Raw genomic sequence first — 21,958 nt, forward strand, 5'->3', positions numbered from 1 at the left:
ACTGAGCTAAGTATGGAGCAGCTCATGACAAGGTTGGCCACAGGGAGATACGGCTTTCCTGAGAGCCACCCTTGAAGTCTTCAAGAGACTGAGAGTTGAGTGAATAGAGAAGGGATCCACGGAGATAGCTGCACACCATTAGGGGATGTTTAGCTGAGAAAAGACAAGTCAATATAAGACCTAGGTTAAAGTTTCTAAAGGGTCTTGTGAGAAAGAGGAGTTAGAGTCATCCTGCTTGGCCCCACAAGGGCAAGATTTAGGAAAAACTTAATGATGAGAACCATCCCAAAGCCAAATGGCTGCCCTTAGAGGTAGAGAGGGAACCTGCAAACTGAAGCTATTAGCCCACAGGACTGGACGTAGTATGAGGTAATTTTGTTCTGGTATAGGTTGGAGCTCTGGGATTCTGTGACCTCCTGGGAGCTCCTAATATGCAAGTTCTCATTGGGACTTCAGGACTCCCATCAGCAGTCCCAAGAATGAACAATGTGACTCGACGTAAAAAAGCAGAAGCACTGGAGATTCAAATCCCCAATCATGATGACTAAAGTAGTGACGTTTTTATGACCAAACCTGATGTTTTTTAGTCAAATGCCCATAGCATCTGGCTAATAAGACCTTTTCCCATGGCCGCAGAGCAATTATTTTCTAAAGTAGGAAACCACATGAACAAAAGACTGCTTTGTGAAGAGGCTTTGCTGGAACAAAACATGAGAGGTTGCAACATCCATGAAGAGACCTGGCTGGAGGGAGCTGTTAAAGGCCAAGGACAAAGAAAGATCCACTGATAAGTGTGAGGGACTCATGTAAGACTTCCTGCTACTCACAGTCCTAGAAAAAAAAAGTGCCCCAGATCCCCAGAAAAAAAAAACCCTCCTTTATGATAATAAAACAAGAGGGAAAGACTTGGTGGGGCAATCTTCCAGCACTCAAGCTTTCAGAAAACAAAAACCTGAATCTTGGAGGCTTTTCCTCTACCATACCCCAATCCCCTCATGGAACAGCTCACAATATGAAATTTGATCTTCACTGAAAAAAGAGTAGAAAATCCCTTTGAAACTGGGTCAAAGGAGCAGCTAGTTGGTGCAGTGGTTAGAGCATTAATCCTGAACTCAGGAGGACCTGAGTTCAAATCTGGTCTTAGACACTTAACACTTTCTGGCTGTGTGACCTTGGGCAAGTCACTTAACCCCAATTGCCTCAGGAAAAAAAAAAGGAAAGAAACTGGGCCAAGTCACCAGCTAACAAAAAGCGACTGAAGCAGACGTTAAGACTGTTAGATTCCTTTAGTGCATAATTATCAGAACTGCAGCCCAACAGGCACATCTTTGGACTGAGACAAGGGAGAGCTGGGGGACCTGAGTTCTAGACCAGCTGGGTGATGCTGAGTGATCTCCTCATAGCCCAGTTTCTCATTTGAATAATGAAAGATAAGGATAATGGTGCTTATTGAAATCCTACCCTTCCTTTAAAGCCCTATTCTACTGCCCCTTGTTTAAGAAGGCCTTCTCTCTCACCTCATTAAATGAAGGTCTAGATCTCCTGGATCAAATGAGATCATTTTTGTTGAGTGCTTAGCACAGTGCCTGACACATAGTAGGCTCTTGTTCCCTTTCCCCTTCCCTTGTCCCTCCTCAGACCATCTTTTTTTTTTTCACTTTTATAACAATTATTGTGCACTATGGTCATCTATGTTCCCAACTAAAATCATTCTCTAATATCTCACCTCCCCTAAAGTTTCACTTCTAACACCTAACTAACCCCTTCTGATATCTCACCTCCCCTAAAGTCTCACAAATGAAGTACAAGAGAAGCTCTGATAGGGCCTGTCAAGCTGTAGTCTTGGCTTGGTGATGGTATGGTACAATGAATTTGGAGTTAAGAGACCCTCGGTTCAAATCTTGCCTTTGTCACTTAGCAGGTGTGGCCCAAACTAAATCCCAATCTGCCTGGGCTTCAGTTTTCTGATTTACAAAGTAATGAGGCTACACTCAAGCTCTACAGGCCCTTCCAACTCAGATATTCTATAGATCTAGGGTTACGTGCCTGTCCAAAGACTAATTGGAATGAGGCTTCTCGTTGTGGGGACAGGCCCTTTGGTGACAAATGTCTTTGGCCCAGTGACCGGGAAAACCATTGACTAAGGCAAGAGGAGCCCTATTGATCTATGGAAGGAAGGAAGGAAAGTAGGAAGATGGCTCTCCTCTAATAACCTGAGAGTATCTCAGCTAAACTTTGTGTCTAACTCTAGGCCCAATGCAGCGCCTTGCCTAACACAGGTGCCTAAGGGTTTATTTCATTACTCCCAATCCCACTGGGACATGAAGGAAATCCAAGGATATTAGAACCGGAAAGGGATCTAGTCCAGTGTCTCCTTTTACGGATAAGGTAGCAAAGCTCAGAGAGGGGGAATAACCAAGCAAGGTTTTAGCTCTTTCTGGTTTACAAAGTGCTTCACAAATATCATCTTGGGATTGTCATGATGATCCTGAGTAGCAGGCTTTATGTTCATATTTATTTTACAGATGCAGACACTCATACCCAGAAAGACATTAGGTGACTTGTTCAAGATCACACAACTAGTAATTGTCCAAGTCAGGATTCAAAGTCTGAAGAAAGGAAGTCATGTATAACTGAACTCATGGGGGTTGATGAGGTCATCAAGTGAGAATGTGGAGAGAGAGGAGACATTCCCAGCACAGAGCCTCAAACACTCACAATTACTTGGCCTGGAATGGATGATGAGCCAGCGAAGGCCACTGAGGAGTGGTCAGGGAGCTAGGAGGAGAGCCAGGAGAGAGCAATGTCTGGAAAATCCCAAGCAGAGAAATTACTCAGCAGGAGAAGGTGGTGAGCAGTGTCAAGTGCTATGGAGATGTCCCAGAGAAGAAGTGATGAGAAAAAAACTATTAGAATAGGCAAAAAAGTCACCAAACTTTGGAGAAACCAGTCTCAATAAAGTGAGGAGGTCAGAAGTCAGCTTTCAAGAGGTTAAAAGTGAGGGAGAGGAAGAAATGGAGCAAGAGTCTAGTTTGGTTGTGGAAGGAATGAAAGGTTGGATCGTGATCAGAGCAAATAATAGGGTCAAAGAAGAGTTTAGATTATGTTAGAAGAGTAAAAGCCTGGATTTGTTTGTAGGCATCAAAGCATGAGCCAATGAATAGGAGCCATTGAAGATGAAAGAGGGGGGATTCTTAGGGGGCCAATCTATGAAAGGAGCCAAGAGGGGATAGGATCAATGGGATACATACAGGCCACAACCTTGAGAAGGGCAACTTCTTCAAACACTGAAGTAAAGGACAGAAATGGGGATGATGTCAAGGGACTCTGAGAAGCAGAAGAAAGGCAAAGAGGGACTCTATTTTCTTAGCCAAGTATGAGGTGAGATCCTCTGCTGAAAGGGTCTAGAAGGTTCAGAGGTGATTCCCTCTTGCCTCTGGGATAAACTATAAACTCCCATTTGTGGTTTTTAAAGCTTTTGACAATCCACCTCGTCTACTTCTGCAGACTTATTGTATGTTGCTCCCCTTTGCTCGTAGTAAAGTCCAGCCACACTGGTCTTTTTATTGCTGCCAGCCATGACATTTCATCTGCTGTCTCCCTGTCTAAGGACAGACTGTGCCTCCTTCTCCCCTCTGTCTCTCAGAATCTTGAACTACTCTCAAAGGCTCAGGTCAAGTGCCACTTATCGCACCGGCCTTTCATGATTCTCCCTAGCTGCTTTTTATTTCGTTGTATATAGCTGCTGTGTACTTGTGTGTGTCCACACTGCTCCTCTCTTCCTCCTCCATACTCCTTCTCTCTAGTAGAATGGAAGATCTTTGAGGGTAGGGATAGCACAATCCCTGGCATACATTAGGAACTTACTGAATGTCCATTGAATGAATGGATGGATTTAAAAGCCAGAATCCTCACAACGCAAAAACCTTTCAGATTATAAATCCATCTATCTAGAAGATACATAAGAAGTTATATCCTTCAGATCATCTAATCCAAAGTTCTTTATAGAGATCAGAGTTATGGGCCAAGGTTGGGCTCCGACTCCTTTACAATGATCATTCTAAACCCAAAAAAGCATTGGCTTTGGATGTCGTGTCCGGCCTAGCTTTCTGGAGGTCCTCCGGAAGGGCCTTGATCTCAGCAGGATAGACACCACGAGAATGGTCAAGAATAGAGTCTAGAGTTGTTATTCTGGCCTAGTCTTGATCTTAGTGCAGGAGGCAGGAGGTAGGAGAGCCACCACGAAGCTAGTCAAAGTAGAATGTCTCTCTTCTGGTCCTTCTTAGCCCTTATATACCTTCTTGCAATTACATCACTACAGTATACTAAGTATGTGTGAACTAGAGAACCATTACATCACCATGCTAAGTAGAGAACCATTACATCACCATGCTAAGTACTAAGTATATATGTGAATTAGAGAACCATTATCTCATCAATTCCAGAGAGTTAAGTGCTGGAGTACTTCTCCAGAGTTCTGGCCCTCTACATTGGAAATTGGGCTCAAATCCCTGCTCTGTCACTTAGTACCTGTGTGACGTTGGGCCAGTTATTTCTGTGCTCCAGACTTCGAATACTTCAATTGTAAAATGAGGGGGTTGAGCCATCTGGCTCCTGAGATCCCTTCCAACTGTAGATCTAAGGCCCTATGGCCTATAAACAATTCCAGGCCATTGTGAACCAATGACCCAATAAATAACAAAAGATGACCTCAACTGAATGTCTATTCATGATGTAGAAATCATTTTTGTCCTTTTTTTTCCCTTAAAGAAATCTCAATTAACCAACACTCACCAATAATACAAGTTGTAATTTGCCCCTTTGGGAATTTTTTCTCCTGGTTTCCAAGTGCAGTGTAGAGATTTCCAGTTATAATTGATACACTGCATTTCCTGGATTTTGGTCTCTGGCTCTCCTGTGAAAAGGAAAAACGAGGAGCTCTTAGAAGGTTGGAAAGACATACTGACGAGTACTCAGAGACATCGACAACTTCAGTAACTCTCTTTGGTCATCCTTCCACGTCACGTAACAATCAACATCATCCAGTAATTTTCCAAATTGTTCCTTGGAGCACCTTCATTTTAATCCAGGCCTATTACATCCAAAAGCTCTGGGGAAATATATATTAGCTCTAATCTGTGCCCACACAAAGGCTACTAAGTTATTCTGAGAATAATTCAGCGTGCTTATCGAACTTTAAAATGTGACTTCACCAAAGTACAGGCTCCGGGGGAATATGATTGGTGGGTCTAGGTTTCCAGAAGAATTGAGTGTTGATTTTCCTTCCAGTAAACTTCAGTGCCTTTCAGCAAGTGTCCCTTATATCACATAAGTCAGTTTGCTTTATTTAGGCAGTGTGGTAGAGAATAACCTGGGGAAAGGGAGACTCTGATGTCAATTCTGCCTCCAACTGTGTGACAAGCTCTGTGACTCCAGGCAAATCACTTACCTCTCTCTGAACCTGTTTTCTTCCCTATAAAATGCTTATCTCAAGAAGCAGCAAGAGTGGCAGCAGGAAGATCTGGGTTCAAATTCTACCCCTGGCACATACTGGCTGTGTAATCCTGGAAAAGTCACCTAAATTCTCCCTTAAGTGCCCCAGGCAACTTTCTAAGACTAAACATTTTCAGAGTTGCCTGTCTCAGTGGAAGAATTTACCAAACCAAGGGTTCCTTAAGCCAATAAAATCTTTATTTCTTATCTCCCTAAGCCATCCCCTACAAAACTGACCTCACTGTTGAGTGTCATAAGAAATGCATAATGTGAATGTGAGATTCAGAAATCAATGTATCTGAAGGACTATATCAGTATCCATTATCCATATTATCATTCATTGTACTTCCCAGAAACCACTAAGGTTGGAATAACAAAATGTCTAATGTTCTGCTACCATTCCCTCCTTTTTGGGCCATGTTTCAGAATGAGCGGTCTAAGCTGGATATGCTGTTCCAGGCCTCTGGATTTATCAGCTCTTTAGAAGCTACTTATAGTCTTTCTTTAGAGGATACTTCAAGATTACTGGAAGTCTGGGGGGGGGAAAAGCATTTGGGGAATACACCAGGAATGAATGTTTAGGAACTAATAATCACTTTCCATTAGAGCAGAAGTGGGGAACCTTTTTTATGTCAAGGGCCATTTGAAGATTTGTAACATCATTCACCGGCCATACAAAATTATCAACTTATACAACTCAAGCAGTGGGAGGCTGTTGTACCTAGCTTTCAGTTGCTATTGCCTTAGCAAATGATTTCATGGCCTTCTAATGTCCACAAGCTAGATGTTCCCCACCGCTGTAAAAGAATAACTGAAGAGCTTCCTGGAGGTGGGCTGAAATCTAATTCTTGTTACAATGACCATTTCACCTGGCTGATGTGGTATATTCTGGTTGATTCAAACTTTTAGATAACTGAGAAAAGAGTAGATGAATTTGTTTCCACGCAGCATTTTATTGCCTTTGCATTTGCAGGCAAGGACCTGTGACTTCATTATTCTTTGTGCAGGGTGGTTTTATACAAGGCCTAAGAGTCCTAATTCTGAAATAGAACAGTGACTGCACTGGAGAATATTAGGGCCCTGCACCATTTTGAAAGCACTAGGCCAGGCTGGACGTCTGTCAACTTTTGATTTTTGTGTACCCCATTTAAATCCCTGGGATAGTCCAAAAGACACCTGTTCATGTCTCTGATATGAACAATAATGACAACTGTCTGAGTCGGAATGTAGAGATAGGAAACCCACAGAAGAGAGGACTCATAATGGATGAACTCCCAAGACACTCCCTGGGACTTTGATTTGATTGTTTGTTTTTAACTATTAGGAATTAGCTTTGTTGTCATTTCCCTCCTTCCCCTAAAAGTCAAAAACTAGAATAAATCCCAGCTCATAGAGGGCCCTGCTCAATTAAATTCTATTTAATTGATGCTTTATTCTATATCCAACCTAATTTTAAAATATAGATTATATATATTATAATAAAATCGAGAAAGATGAGAGTGTGGTATGGAAAGAACATTGGCTTGGGAGTTAGTATAAATTATGCCACTGCTTTTCATTGTAACTTTGGATGAGTCAATCGCCTTCTCTAGAAAAGGAGAAGGCTGGACTGGATTGGAATCTAAACTGTCAAAGATCTTTCTATGATCCTATGATATCTCTAGATCAGTGGTGTCAAACGTGTGCAGCCCAAACGAGTTTAAAATTTAATTGGAATATTTAACAAAATAAAACACAGATAATGTTAATATGTCATTTTCCAAGCTATTTGGAGGCCTACCAGGATCCTAATTATGATTCCATGGTCCCATTCTCTAGGTGGATCTGACCCTACCGAAACACAAGATAACAGCAAAAAGTTCTGAAAGTTTAATGAGAAAAGTCAAGAATATTGCTTCTCTAAGAAAGGTGACTTTAGGGATCAAGCATGATCATTCTTACAAAGATAGAGTGATGGAGAGGGTATCAAGATCTCCAGGATAATCTCATAAATCCAAGGGGAATCTTTTCCTATCCACTTTGATCCAGCAAGATTTGAACTGAAAGAAAGCTGTCTCCTAACCTTGCAAGGGAATCCAGAAAGAAGTCTGTATCCATTTGCTGTGAACATCTGATCCATTTGTACAATGGCCCGTCAGGAGCGTTTGGATTTTTGCTTCAACTCCCTGGTTGAGGTCAAAGCCATCTTCATAATTTAACTTCTTAGTAATGATGGTCTAATTTGATTTTTAAAAAATGACATAGTCAAGCTCTGAAGCAACCTTGGAATAAAGACCCACATTAATAAGGCCCTAGAAATCGTTAATATCCTGGACAGCTCCCAATTTCTAAGACACCCTATAGCTTTAGCTAAATGATAGCTATCAAGAGAAGATGTCCCAGACACATTTCTGGCACAGTCCATCCACTATAAAGTATGCCAGTCATTGAGAACACATTCAAAAGGCTATAAACTTTTATTATCTGGGGGAAAAATAAGCTTCACAGTGCTCCAGCTCTTATAACCCTAATCCTACAGAGGGTATCACCACTTAATAATGTGCATTCTCTCTAGTCATTATCTACTCAGTGTACATAAGCAGCTATACACACACACACACACACACACACACACACACACACATATATATATATATACATATGACAAGAGACATAAATATTAGGTCACAAAAAGGCATAAAGCTATATATAGAGAGATAGATGATAAAAAGATATTAAAAACAATAATAAATATACAGATGATAACAGAATATACACTTGATAGGGATAGCTATATAAAAATATAGATGATATAGATAGTAATAGAATAAATATACAGATAACACAGCTACAGATATAGACACATAAAAGATGTGTATGGACATGTTTGTGGACAAATGACAACTTCAGTCATCACATAAAGAGAAGCCAAACAATAACTGGATAAGAAGAGCTAGATCTAGGCAGAGTGGCCTACCCTCCTTAGCCTGGAATGGCTGAACTACCAGGAGGGTAAAGAGCAAGAGTGTAACATGCTCCTTTCTCCTCCCCTGCATCCTGCATCTCCCATCTCCCTCCCAAGCCCCCATTTTCATTTCTCTGGCAGGTATGACTAAGTTGCAGGTTCTATTTTCTTATTCTAAAGTTCCAATCAAGCTCAAAGAAAGCTTTACCATCTGTGACTCCCTAAGCAATGTCCAGGTCCAGGTCCCGGTAAAGCAGGACAAACTGAATCTGAAATTGGTTCTCAAGAGAACCCTGGCATCTGGAGAGCCGGAACCTAAGGGAATTGGGGAAAACTGCCTGCTGCTGATGGGTCACAGACATTTTTAGCAGGACTCCAACTTGGGGCTGGGTTTTGTCACTGCATGCAGTATTTAAGAACCAGTAATGGGGGTAGTGGAGAGAAGGCCGACTCAGAGACAGAGAGCCTCCATACAAAGGCCACATCTGCAAATGACTCAAGGTATGACTATGGGGCAGTTATTACATAGTGAATATTCCCAACATCACAAGAAAGTGGACAGGAGGACTCTATTTTCCATCATGGTAACAACTAGAACCCACAAGCAGAGATGTAATTTTCTCACCTCCCAGTCTTCACTATCAACGTTCCGATATCTTAATTTGTATTGTACTGTACAGTGCTGGAACGTGCCCAACGTTAGAGGGGGTTGCCATTGCAAATTCAGGTGACCTAAAAAGCCAGGATCCACAATCTTCAGATTTTGAGGAGGATCCACTGAAAGACAAACAAAGAGAGTCAGTGGCGACAGCCCCTCCTGCCTTTGGGGAAGCCCTCTGAACTTCAGGGTACCTGCTAGGTATGAATGCAGATGTCTCTGTTGGACAACCCCCAAAAAGGGCTGCTTCTTCTCTAAAAAGAAATAATTTATGGATGACAGGACTCTTACATTGATAAAATAAAATCCCAAGGGGGTGCTTTTCAGGAGGGTTCAAATTTTACTCTAGATCTGATTTGGATTCAACTATTCAGAAGAATAACTATTGTAGTGAGATAGCTTCTGAGGGATAACTTTGCCTGGCAAGTGCCCATCATTCAGTGTATCAGCATATGGCATCTTCAGTTGCTCTTAGTCATGAACTCCACTGTAACCTTTTTGAATGCTGCAGAATATAAACGCTTAGAAAAGTATCAACATTTCACAAGGAAGAAAAGCACATGAAAAATATAAGAGCTACCATATTGAGCGTTGGCCACCTAACCTATCCAATGCCAGGAGTGTGGCTCTGGCAATAGTCCGTCGGCCAATAAGGAGTTCGACTACACTGGCTGTGGGCATATACTGTGTGGGGAAGTGGGAAGGAGGGATAGGGGCATCGAAGTATAAGTTGGCAATTCCCATCCAGCCTCATTAAACTACAGGCAACAATCATTCTCAGATATGTTCTAGACCATATATTAATCAATCCGCAGCTTCCACGTGCTGGGCTCTGGGATCCGTCCATCCTCTGGGGGAAAACCCTTGTGCAAAATATCATAATCAATCAAAATAAATGAGAGGAACTCAGTTTTCCTGTTCACCTGCATCGAGCAGCATGGCTCATTTGGGAGGCCTTTCTAAGGTTGCCTGGGCATTCACTGAACATTCAGGAAAACTGAGTTCCTCTCATTTATTTTGATTGATTGTGATATTTTGCACAAGGGTTTTCCCCCAGAAGATGGAGGGATCCCAGAGCCCACCAGCCCATGTGCTGGGATTCAGAAAGAAATAACTTTGATATCCAAGTTATAACTGCATGGAGATGATTCCAATCTCAGCAACTCTCTCGCACTATTTAATTGAGGAGGAATTGAGCACAGTGGAGCAGACAGGAAGTCAGGAGACCTAGGGGCTGTGCTCAGCTCGGCCACGTTTTCGTTTCGGCAAGTCATTTCTGCACTCTTGAGTATCAGTTTCCTGACGAGTCATAGGAGGAAATTGGATTAGATTAGATGGTGTCTGAGGTTCTTTCCAGCCCCATGACTGAGTCCAACTGGAGAGTGTTTTTATTGCAGAATATCAGGGTGATATTCAAGCCTATTATCATTTGAAGGTACAAGAGGGGAATTTTGAGTGAGGAAATCGAGTTTTCCCCTTCACAAAATGAATGCAAATGACTTGTTTCTCTTCCAGAAAAAGCCACAAAATAACTTTCTTTCAAAATTGCCTCATAAAACTGATTCTCTTCATTCCCAGGGGCCTCCTTAAAGTTCTTCTCACCATATTTTGTTTGGGTTTTTGGTTTTTACAGAAAAACTTGACTTTCCTTCAGAACCCTCTTCCTGTCTATCGGAGTTGCTGCCAGGTTTTTCATGAAGGAGTTCAGCTGGGTTTGCTTGTTTGTTTATTTTTGCTGAGAGAGCTGTGCCCTGGCTCAGTGCCGGATATAATCTGAAGCCTTTAAGGCAAAGAGAGAGCAGATGCCATGCTCTCCTGAAAGGTACCGTTGGCATTAGCCAGCAGATGGCACTTGGGCTATTCACCCCACAGGACAGAAGCAGGGGAAATGGTTCTGAGAGTCGATTGGTCCTAAGCAGAATTCTGAGAAAGTGAGACATTATGGTTAATTTGTGTTTCTGACTACACGAGGCTCCAAACAATGCCTAAATATAGCTCCCATTACTGGGAAGCTAGAGGAAGTCTAGCTCCCATAGCTCAGGGAGGAGAAGGCAGTGGACCTAACAGCTGGCAAGTCCATAGAATCCCAGAATCTCTCAGAGGGAATTGACCAGTTCAACCCCTACTTGACTTGGGAGGCCGGGTGGTGCCCTGTGGAGTGTGCTGCCGAGCAGCAATCAAGGATTATAAGATTCGAAGATGGAAGAGAACTTGGAAGCCAGATCATCAATTCACCCATTTTGCATTTGAGGAAACAGATCTGGGAGGTAATTTCCAGGCTCACATTGGTAATGACAGAGGCCACATTTGAACCCAAGCCCCCTGACTCCAAAGCCAACATTCTTTCTGCTTCAAACTCAGAGTTCAGCATGGTCATAGACACTTCTGTCGACCCAATTTCCTCCTCCTTCAAACAAGATGGAAGAGATGGCACCTAAGGGCCCTTTGGTCCTCAGGCTCTTGCTCCTTTGGAATCTGCTTTATGATACCAATGACAAGTGAGCATCCTGCCTACAGATCCATTTTAAACCCCTCCATCCCCATCATCGAAAAGACAAAGAAGGCAGCACTGTGCCGTTCTCCCGCATTGAGCAGCATGGTCCATTTGGGAGGCCTCTTTCCCTTTCCAAGCTAGCCTGGGCATTCACTGAACATTCAGGAAAACTGAGCTCCTCTCATTTATTTTGATTATGATATTTTGCACAAGGGTTTTCCCTCCAGAGGATGGAGAGAAAATAAAGGTCTGTTAATTGGAAAAATTAAATCAAATTAGCTTTAAAGATAAAGCTCAGCTGAGTTTCCTTTATAAAGACCAGGACAAACTAAGCTGGTGTGATAGAATGGGATTTCGGTCAATCCCTCAGATGCTCAATTAGTTAAGTGCTTCCTCTAAGAACACTGGGTACTCCTTAGGCAGGGACTATGTATTTTCTTCCTTTGTCTTCCAAGTGCTTGGCCTGGCAGTTGGTTAATGCATAACTATTTGGTGAGCCCCTGCTACATCCCAGGCACTGAGGTAGGTGCTGCAGAGGCAAAGAAAGGCAAGAGCCAATGGGGGAGACAACATCTAAATAACTATAGACATATAATACTAAGAACAGCTAACACTTATACGATACCTACTATGTGCCAGGCAGTGTGCTAAGCGCTTTATAAATATCATCTCATTTCATCCTCACAACAGCCCTATGAGAGAGGGGCTATTATTCATCCTCATTTTCCTAATGAGGAAACTGAGGCAGACAGAAGACAAGTCACATAGCTAGTAAATGTCTGAGGCCTGGTTTGAACTCAGGTTTTCCTGACTCCAGAGCCAGGGTTCTCTCCAATGAGCCACCAGCTTGCTTTACACAAGACAGAGAAACCGGAAGACATTCAGAGAGGGAAGGCATCTGCAGCTAGAGAGATGGAGGTAGGTGGTATCCTTGTCTCCTGTGGCCACAGTAGGAAATTAATAAATGTTTGCTGTAAATGTGGCCTGGCCTTCCCTCACCCCACACTTGTATAACATGGGCCCTACTGAGGACCCAGTTTTAAAAGTCCACAGAAACCCTTGCTCTCTGCCTCTGCCTGCCTTGTCCTGCCTTCCTTCCGAAGTTCGGCCCATTCTTCCCTGCACCTGTCTTACCTGGTTGTGGATGCCCATCAGACTTCACTGTTAATTTACCAAATGCCACCCCGACCCACTGGGTTGTAGCTGGGGAAGGCAGAGGTCCCCCTCTGTCAGTCGCTGCCCAGCAAAACTAGAAGGTCACTGGGCTTTGTTCTTGGGGGTGGGTCTTTAATCCAAAATGGAGAACAAATGGTCAAGAACAAGACTTTCAGCAGGAACGTGCCTTCGGACGAATGGTCTCCAAGCCCATTTGAAAGAAGCCTCCTTCAGAAATTCAGCTGGGGCATGTAGCACACTAGAAACTTCTAGTTGCTCCTCTCCAAATGAAGCTGAGATTGAAAGGTGAACTTGCTAGTGCAGCTGGCTTACCTGTTATATGCCAGGAGGAGGAATAGCTGTGTCCCAACATCACCAAAAGGAAAGAAGGATAGACCCATTTGGGATATCTCAGCTTCCAGTGCATCTCTCCAGGGTCTAACAGCAAGCAACTGGCAGTCTGGGGGAGGAAAATACCGTTTTAGAGGCCAGGAGATACACATCTGTTAGGGTCTCATCGAACACAACCTTTTGGGTTAAAAGTAATTGGTTCTTCACAACATCTTTTGGTGACCATCGATAATAAGAGTCTGAATATAAAGAAAAGAATAAGGACAACAACAACAACAAAGACAAAGGTGGAGAGGACCAGACCTATGATCTCCTTGTTCAGAGCTCTCCTTGACATGCAAACTCCTTCCACTTCCCTGTAGCAGAGCTCCAAAGCTGACCTGGGTCACCCACCCTGCCTCCTAAGGCACATATCTAAATAGCCATTCATCTGTACCTTAAATTGCTTGACACCTCAGATCTTATCTGAGCCTTCCAGTAGTCTTTTGGGGGCAGGAAACAAGTCATCATCCCCTCTTTATAAACTGAAATCTTAATTGGGAATAGATATAATAAATCACCAATTAACTGACATAAGTTGGCAAACTAAAAAGTGCTAACTGTGGTCATTCCTCGTTGCACATTCCCTAAGCAGGAAACCCTCCTAGAACATCTTTGGGGCAGGAGCAGCTCTTCAGATCAGGCGACCAGAGGTACTCGATAACATTGAAAACATGTTTCAAAATAAGGTGTAGTTTGGGAGTGCTAACCCCCCTTCCGTGGCCACATCGCTTACCTAAGGAAATGCCAATTTGGCTCACCCAAATTCCCGAGGTGCCTTCCCCTCCACACTTACCCAGGGAGCACTCTGCACTCAGCTATCCCCAAATCTCTTCCTATGTGGACGAATCTTCTTATGGCTCCACTCTTCCTTCTCGTCCTCCTCCTCGGCCTCAGCACATTTCCAAGTGCTCAGTTGTCTGACTAGGCTAGCTTTTGTGGGGACATGGATTTTTCCTGGGTATTATAACCTCTTTCCTGCTCCCTTTATTATGCTACAGTATGAGTCACAGCAAAACTGGTACTGGGGAAACCACCTATGATTCACTAAGTGGGTCTCTATTTGTCATCTAAGAAAAAGATAATACTGCAACAGAGATGGTCCCTCCCTCAACCCCCCTTTACACCCTAACCCTAATATACACATCCACATAAACAACATCTGACTTTGATTTATAATGTGCTTTCAAAAGAACTTGTCCTCTGCCTCCTCCCTCTATCTATGTAACCCTTCCTGAGCCTCCGGTCTGGTCCACTCATTGTGTTAAATGCCAGACCACAAGAGCTGGTCTATTCCATTTCAGCAGGGTCATTGAAACTACTTCAACAACTACGTTGAAATCTTGCTGGATGGGGAAAGGGATTATGGGAAAGGAGCCTGCCAAATAGTATGTACATGACAATAAGTAACCCAATGAAACCTGCCTATATATGGGGACCATGACCTGTTGAGATCATGTTTGAAAAGTGCTCAGAACAGAACCTGGCACATAATAGGTGCTTAATAAAGGTTTGTTCCCCTCCCTTTCCTCCTTCCCCCTGACCAGTTCTGTCAAATAAATGTGACTTTTGCCCAAGCCTCACTTCAGATTTTAGGGTACAGACACTAGGCCTCCCACCCAGACTGGATTCTGTTTAACTCCTTCCTGCTTCATTTGAATCTTTTCCTTTTAGTCTCCTGATCTGTAGGCCAGTGGAAATTATGTTCCTCATTATTCATGATTCAGTCGATAACTTAGCCTTTTATTCATTAAGACAAGCACAAGCCTGTTTTTTATGAGTGAACAAAGATGATAGTCACCAAAAGTTTAAGGATGGAAAGATGTCAGGAAAGAGAAACTGACTCAGAATGTCTCTTAAGCAAGCCAGCCCCCTGCAGTAGTGTCTGAATCGACCACAGGTATTGTGCTGTTGTCTTTTTCAAGGCCACAAATAAATCTTCGCGACAAACGATACTTCCAAGAACGTGACGGATGGGTTTTTCATAATATCACTGAAGCGACTTTTGAAACCACAGTACGAGTGTGATGGAAATGTCATAATTGGTGCCTTTTGATGGAAATATTTTCATTACTGTGAAACTTGTCACTTTTTGTTCCCATCATTTGAGACAGAGTGTAACAGACTGTCAATGAGAGGAAAAGGGGGCTCGGAGAGAAGAGATTCAAAAGACACAAATGTGATCTACAGCCAATGAGATGAGGCATTAAGTGTTTCATTGTAAATAGTAATGGTCGAAGAAGCCTCAGTTCTAGGCCTGGCTTTCTTAGGCAAACCACATCACTTTTGGGGAGGCTCTTCGTGAAAATATGGGACTCTAGAAGATAGGTACTGGTCCCTTCCTTTCCTAAGCCTACAGTACCACTGCAATAAACTCTAAATGAAGTTTAGTTTAATGAAACATTAGTTAAATGAAACACTGTAAAAATGGAATGGTCAATCTGAGCTGACCCAAGAGAAGAAACATGGAAATTCCTTGGAGTACTGCGGGACTGTGGGAGAAGAGTACAGACTGATAGATGTGGTTGCTGTGTTGTTTGACATTACTTCATTTTATTATGAAGGAAGGTTCACAAATTGACAGGGGAGGGGAGAGGGGCACAAGAATGTGGAAATGATTAAGACAGAAAAACAAAAGGCTTCAAAAAAATTCAAATTAAAAAAAAAAAAAAAAAAAAAAAAAAAAAAAAAACAATGTGAACTTTGATTCCTGGAACAAAAAGTGCTAAAATTTCTAAAGGTTCTTTGTAAGCAATTTGGACTGGAATTAACAAGAACTTTGGGTATTTGGGGGTTTTTTGTTTTGTTTTGTTTTGGTTTGGTTTGGTTTGGACCAAGGCTTTCTTTGGCACAGGAAACTTCCACTATAGAAACACCCTGCATCGATGTCAATTAGCAAGTCACTGGCAGCACAGAGTCCTAAAGAGTTGTGCAGCAAAGGGCCATGTGGAAACTCAATTCTTTAAGCCAGAGGTGAGGAGTGAAGAGAGGGGATCTTATGTCTGACACTGTTACCTTAAACTCAAAGCCTCAGTTTCCTCATATGTAAAAAAATGGGGTCATGGAAGCAGTATTATCTATATTTCAAGGTAACAGAAAAGTCAAATGACATAATGTTTATGTAAGCCTGTGTCAGGACCAAACAAAACACTGAAAAAAAAAATATAGCCATAGAGATAATTTCCCAGGAGCTCCTTGCTCACTGAGATCTTGAACTAAGAATTTAGGAGGCTATTCACTCTTCATTAAGAATTTGGAATAGAAGAAGGCGGCCATGACAAAGAGGATGGCAGCTATGGTCCCCCCCATTTTGATGAACTTTAGCAGAAGCATGCATTTAGCAGCAGATTTGGGCCTTTCTACTCTCCCCTTGAAAAATTTTGAAAGAAGAGGCTGCTGCATCTGTGACCCTGATTAGCAACGAGGGCAAGATGGGAGAAGATTGGAACACTGAACATTGCAGACTACGCTGGGATGACACGACCTCTGCTGTCCCCCAGGATGAATTCCTCTTCTTATAATTCTGAGATCTCATTGCCCCATTCATACAGAGTTTTGGCTTTACCCATTTTCAGTGAGTGGAACAAGGTAACAAAGGAAAGCAAGAGATAGGGTCAAGTTGGAATCCCAGCAGGGAAACATCTAGCTCTTGGATTTCCCAGCAGGAAGAGTAGAGAGAAAGAAAAGGCAAGAGAGCTAGCATCTGAAGTCATCATAGTCCCAGACTAATGTCAGTAGTGAGCTCTTTGAGAGAGACAGGAGTGCCTTTTGGGAAGCCATAAGCAGTATACCTGTAGGTTCCTGGGCATATATTTCCCCTGGACTGTTTGTTGTTAGCAAGCCAGAAGGCCAAGATAAAGCTTTGTACATTTTAAAGGGCCACATAAATGTAATCTACTACTGTTCATTTGAAATTTCCAACTGTGGCACATTCTAGTGGAGGAAGTTTAGTGGAAGATGACTTTCCAAAGTAATGTCCTCCCAACCCCAGGTCATACTAGCATTCCAACTATCCCTGAGGGTCTTCTTGGGAACATATTTTTCCTCTTCACTTTTCTTCTCTTTTTTCTTTGTACTTTTCTGTGGGAGGTCAATTTATGTCCTTCCACATCTTATTTCAAGATGTCACTCGAGAGGATAGCACTTAGTCCTTGACTTCCAGAATCTGAAATTTGGCTTCCGTTATTATCCAACTATACAACTGAACTATTTGTGAGCTGTTTCCGCTCAATCCAACAAACGCTTGCCAAATGCAATGCCTGATGCCAACTACCCAGATGAAAAGTGGCCCAGTCCCTTCTCTCATGGACTTCATAATCTCCTGGTGCCTACCTATGTGTCAGGATGTATCTCTTTATCTACTTAGTATCTTTATCCACTTAGTATCCTTAGTATCTACTTAGGCCTCTTTATCTACTTAGTATCTTTATCTACTTTATATAAGTTACTCACTATATTCAAAACCTTCTCATGCTTTTCTCAAATACAGTTTTCACGTATAGGCATAGGCTTCTGGGTAATCGACAAGTCTTTGACCTTACTTCTCGATGCAGATTTTTCAATATGTTTCTAACCATCCTCATCGCCCTCATCTTTTCCTTCAAGTCTTCAAGTATCAAAGGAGATGCTTTCATTTGATAGGCCTTGTCAAATTCTTCATGAATTTTTCTACCTTCAAGTTCTTCCTCTGCAGTAGATTTTGGAGCACAAGCTTCCTCCTTGGCATGGAAATTTCATTTGGCTAAATGTTCCAGGAAATTTTGCTCATTTTTCCCCTTAAATAACAAAACAAGAGCAGAAGTACTTCATATTATCACATTTACCCTTTGGGAGGTAGGTGTTCTTAGTATCTTCATTTTACAGGTGAGGAAACTGAGACTGAAACAGGTAAAGTACCTTGCCTAGGAAGGATCTGAGCAGGATTTGATTTGAGCTTTTCCGACTCCGTCTCCAACACTCTAATCATTGCTCCCACCTATCTGCCTCAATAAAATGAGGAAGCTGCTCTGAGGAGAGACCTGACCATGTGTGATTGAAAATCCTTGAAGAGAAGAGCTTTTGAAGTGTATCCAGATATTCCGTAATTGATTCCAGTTCCAGTCTCCTAATGACATGACGAAAGATGGCCTCTCTAATTGGCAATAGTTGTGGAATCAGAAATGGAGGCATCTTCCAAAGGCTTTTATGACTCTCAGCCTTTCTACATGGATTAGAACTCTTCTCCTGGTCTGACTCCTTCACTGATATCATTCCCTGAGAGATAATGCTGTTAAGAGGAAAGGGCTCAGAGCCTGTCCCCATCCAAGACAGGTGGCCTTGCAGAAATGGCCTTTGTCCTCTACTTCAATGTCTATTCTTGTGTTGTAGGTGAAGGAGATTAATATGGAGACTACAACTTTTAAAGGTCAGTCCAAATTTTGCAACCAGCATCAACCCACTGTCTTACTGTCCTGAACCAATAAGACAAGGATGCATCTGGCAGGGACATTGCCAGTGATGGTGGAACCTAATGCTACTTAGAAACTGTGCTGAAGTGTTTCTACTGGGCTTATATCCCAAAGAGATCTTAAAGAAGGGAAAAGGACCTACATGTGCAAAACTGTTTGTGGCAGCCCTCTTTGTAGTGGCCAGAAACTGGAAACCGAATGGCTGCCCATCCATTGGAGAATGGCTGAATAAATTGTTCTGTAAGAAACGACCAGGAGGATGATTTCAGAGAGGCCTGGAGAGACTGACATGAACTGATGCTGAGTGAAGTGAACAGAAGCAGATCATTGTACACAGCACCAACAAGATTATACCATGATCAATTCTGATGGACGTGGCTCTCTTCAGCAATGAGAGGATTCAAACCACTTCCAGTGATCGTGTAATGAAGAGAGCTGTCTACACCCAGAGAGAGAACCATGGGAACAGAATGTGGAACACGACGTAGCATTTTCACTCTTTTTGCTGTTGTTTGCTGGGATTTTGTTTACTTTCTCATTTTTTTTTCCTTTTTGATTTGATTTTTCTTGTGCAGCAAGATAACTATATAAATATGTATGCATATATTGGATTTAACATATATTTTTCCATGTTTAACATATATTAGATTACTTGCCATCTAGGGGAGGGGGTGGGGAAAAGGAAGGGGAAAAATGGAACACAAGGTTTTACAAGGGTTAATGTGAGAAAATTATCAATGCATATGTTTTGAAAATAAAAAAAATAATTTTTTAAAAAGCAAAGAAACTGGGCTGAGTCTGAGCCCATTATCCCTAGAGACCAGAGTGGTATAGGAGAGACGGAGACAGTAAGGTATTGGAAAGAACTTTCTATACTTCTATTTTTGCCATGGCTTTGAATAGACACTTATACAAGCTAATTGATGTTAAGTGGTTATGATGAGGAGTAAATGATGAGGAGTAAACTGTGGTCTATACCGAGATGGGTCAGTTCCTTTCTCTCTCTCCTTCCTTCCCCAAAGTAACCAAGGGTGGGTTCGGCAGCAAAGGAATTTGCTACTTAATGCTGTATGGAAACATAGTCTTTATTGTTTAGAATGGAAACACCGGAGAGCCGGTGGGCAAAATGGCTGCATGGTACAAGGCCCATTTTGCAAAGAATAGATTTTTGAGGACTCTGTTTTATACCAGAGCACAATCATTCAGATGCAGTGATGTAAGGAGGTTCCTGAGAGTGATGTAAATAAGATAAGGATTCTCTTGTTATCTTTTGGGGACAGACAGAAGTCTCTTCCCAAAAAGGAATTTCCTGATGCCATTTGGTCTATCTGAGCAGATTAGAATAGGGGGCTGTAAAACCCCAGCCACCTCAGATAGCCCAAACTAGTTTGACCACATCTTGTATCAAAGGTCCAAGTCCCAAAGGAAGTTGGAGATCAAACAAAGAATACCAAAGGGCTACCGCCCTCAACAGTTACATGGAACTATGGTGCTAGTCAGTGGTAGCTAATGGGAAGGAGGAATTGGGGAGGTCTGAACTAATGATGATCAAGAAGAGATACCTTAATCCATCCGGGGGATCCTAGAATCCTGAAAAGGAAATGTAGCAGCCTGAGTCTAGGATAGCAAACCCAGAGCATTGTCTGCCATGCAACAGTATCAGCACTGATGCAACTGAATTTCTCTCAGCGTCATTGGATGACAAGAATCTCACATTCGTAGAGCACCCACATCTAAGTTTCTATCTTATCTCAAAATTCCTCATTCCTTCTGCCTCCTCTTTCTACCAATCTACCAGTCCCATTACAGAAGGGAGCTACCTAGGACCGAGGGCCATATTGGATTCTTATTCCATGGCTTTCCATGACCAAAGAATTCCTCCACAAGCAGCTAGTGTATTGGTGATGAGTCTTTCTAGACCTAGCTGGTGTGGTCCTCAGAAAGCAGAATGAGACTTGCTGTAACTTGTCAGAGCTGACATTTCTATAGTACCCTCACAATAACGGTCAAGGAGATGCTATCTATCTACCTCGTTTTACTACTGAGGGTTAGTGAGGCTAGAAAGAGATTAAGTGACTTGTCCAAGGTACAGTTTCAATCCAGGTTTTTTTTTAGCTGCCAGCGTGGATTTCTAGCCACTACCCATGCTTCTTCACTTTATATTGGAGGAAACTGAGAACTGGAAAAGTCAAGTATCTTGGCCCCCATCACCCAGCTAAGTAAGGGGGTGGAAGCAAAATGGGGCCTCCCACCCAGGTCTTCTCCCTCCCAATTCCAAAGTGTTTATATAGGCTTGTTTGCCCTCCTAAAGGGCAAGAGTTACTATGACAGAACCACCCACCCAAAGCCCCAAGGCTTCCATTCCATAGCACTTCACTGCATCATCTCAGCTCAATTCCCAGGGGCTACTTCTCCACAATGGCTTAGGGTGCTCATGGCTCAGAACCTTATCACATCCCCCAAGACTCTGATAACTTACTACCCCCATCCTCAATCCAACTAGCAACAAGTCTCTGAAAGGATATGTCCAAGTATCCAAGCAGTACCAAGCCATCACTTTAAAAATAGGTCAAACAATATTTGCGAGCATGCCCCTGGAGTGCCAGCAAGATAGTCATATTTACCCATATCTCACACTAGGAAAATACTGTCTTGTCAAAGCTGTTCTGGTCCTTTAGGGCTGGGTTTATCAAAACATACACAAACCCTTTTCTTTATGCAAATATTTGATTTAATGCAGTGTGTTCCTCATAGCCATATGAGGAAGAAAGAGTTTTCTTGTGGGAACAGACTTGACTACAACTTAGATATTTTCCTAGTCCTTCCAGCTCATGCTACCAGCTTCTACTTGAGTTTGTGAGATAAACTTAGATATCTGAAAGAAAAAACGACAAGATCAATGGCCAACTTTCTTATTTGTGGTACAAGGGAGATGCACAGAGAGAGAGATATAGATCCGGATGTGTGGAGGAGTCTGTTTTGGAAACAGAGTCACTGGGTATGGGGTAGAAGCTAGTGGCCTTGAAGTTCCTGTCAGAGTTCTTCCCTCCCCACTTGAGTTCAAGTACAGACAGGGAAGCCCAGCTGGCTCTGGATTTGCTGACTGTTAATTTTGAGCCCTCACAATGCCAGTTTTAGGTAGTGGAATCAGGACTCCAGTGAATGGCACCTTACCAAGATTCTTCTGGGGAAACAACCCTATGGAGGAGGCAGGCACAGGAAGAAAGGGAGGCAGGCTTCCCCCAGAGCTAGTCTTGCCCAAAGGCTAAGTTGGATGTTGGAGACAAGTTCCTGGCTATAGTTTAGGGTGGTGTCAAGGAGCTAGCCTTGACAGGTTACAGATGATAGGAGCTCTCTGGCTCCAAACATGATCCCTC

General features: G+C 42.6%; 1 protein-coding gene across 3 annotated transcripts in view; it reads right to left on the reverse strand.

The window, feature by feature from the left end:
- The window catches only part of IL13RA2 (interleukin 13 receptor subunit alpha 2), a 44,902-nt gene that overhangs the window by 17,600 nt on the left and 5,344 nt on the right, over positions 1-21,958 (reverse strand). For 2 of the 3 annotated variants that reach the window (XM_074277257.1, XM_074277256.1), the window contains exons 2-5: positions 13,078-13,204; positions 9,063-9,214; positions 7,556-7,709; positions 4,795-4,915 (exon numbers count right to left, since the gene is read on the reverse strand). In XM_074277257.1, the coding sequence (XP_074133358.1) occupies positions 4,795-4,915; positions 7,556-7,709; positions 9,063-9,214; positions 13,078-13,204 (554 nt within the window). Of the gene's footprint in view, positions 1-4,794; positions 4,916-7,555; positions 7,710-9,062; positions 9,215-13,077; positions 13,205-13,930; positions 14,210-21,958 lie in introns of those variants that run through there. The other variant, XM_074277258.1, reaches the window with a different exon arrangement.

This window comes from Sminthopsis crassicaudata, chromosome X (assembly GCF_048593235.1).
Source record: "Sminthopsis crassicaudata isolate SCR6 chromosome X, ASM4859323v1, whole genome shotgun sequence".
NCBI classification, from domain to species: Eukaryota; Metazoa; Chordata; class Mammalia; order Dasyuromorphia; family Dasyuridae; genus Sminthopsis; species Sminthopsis crassicaudata.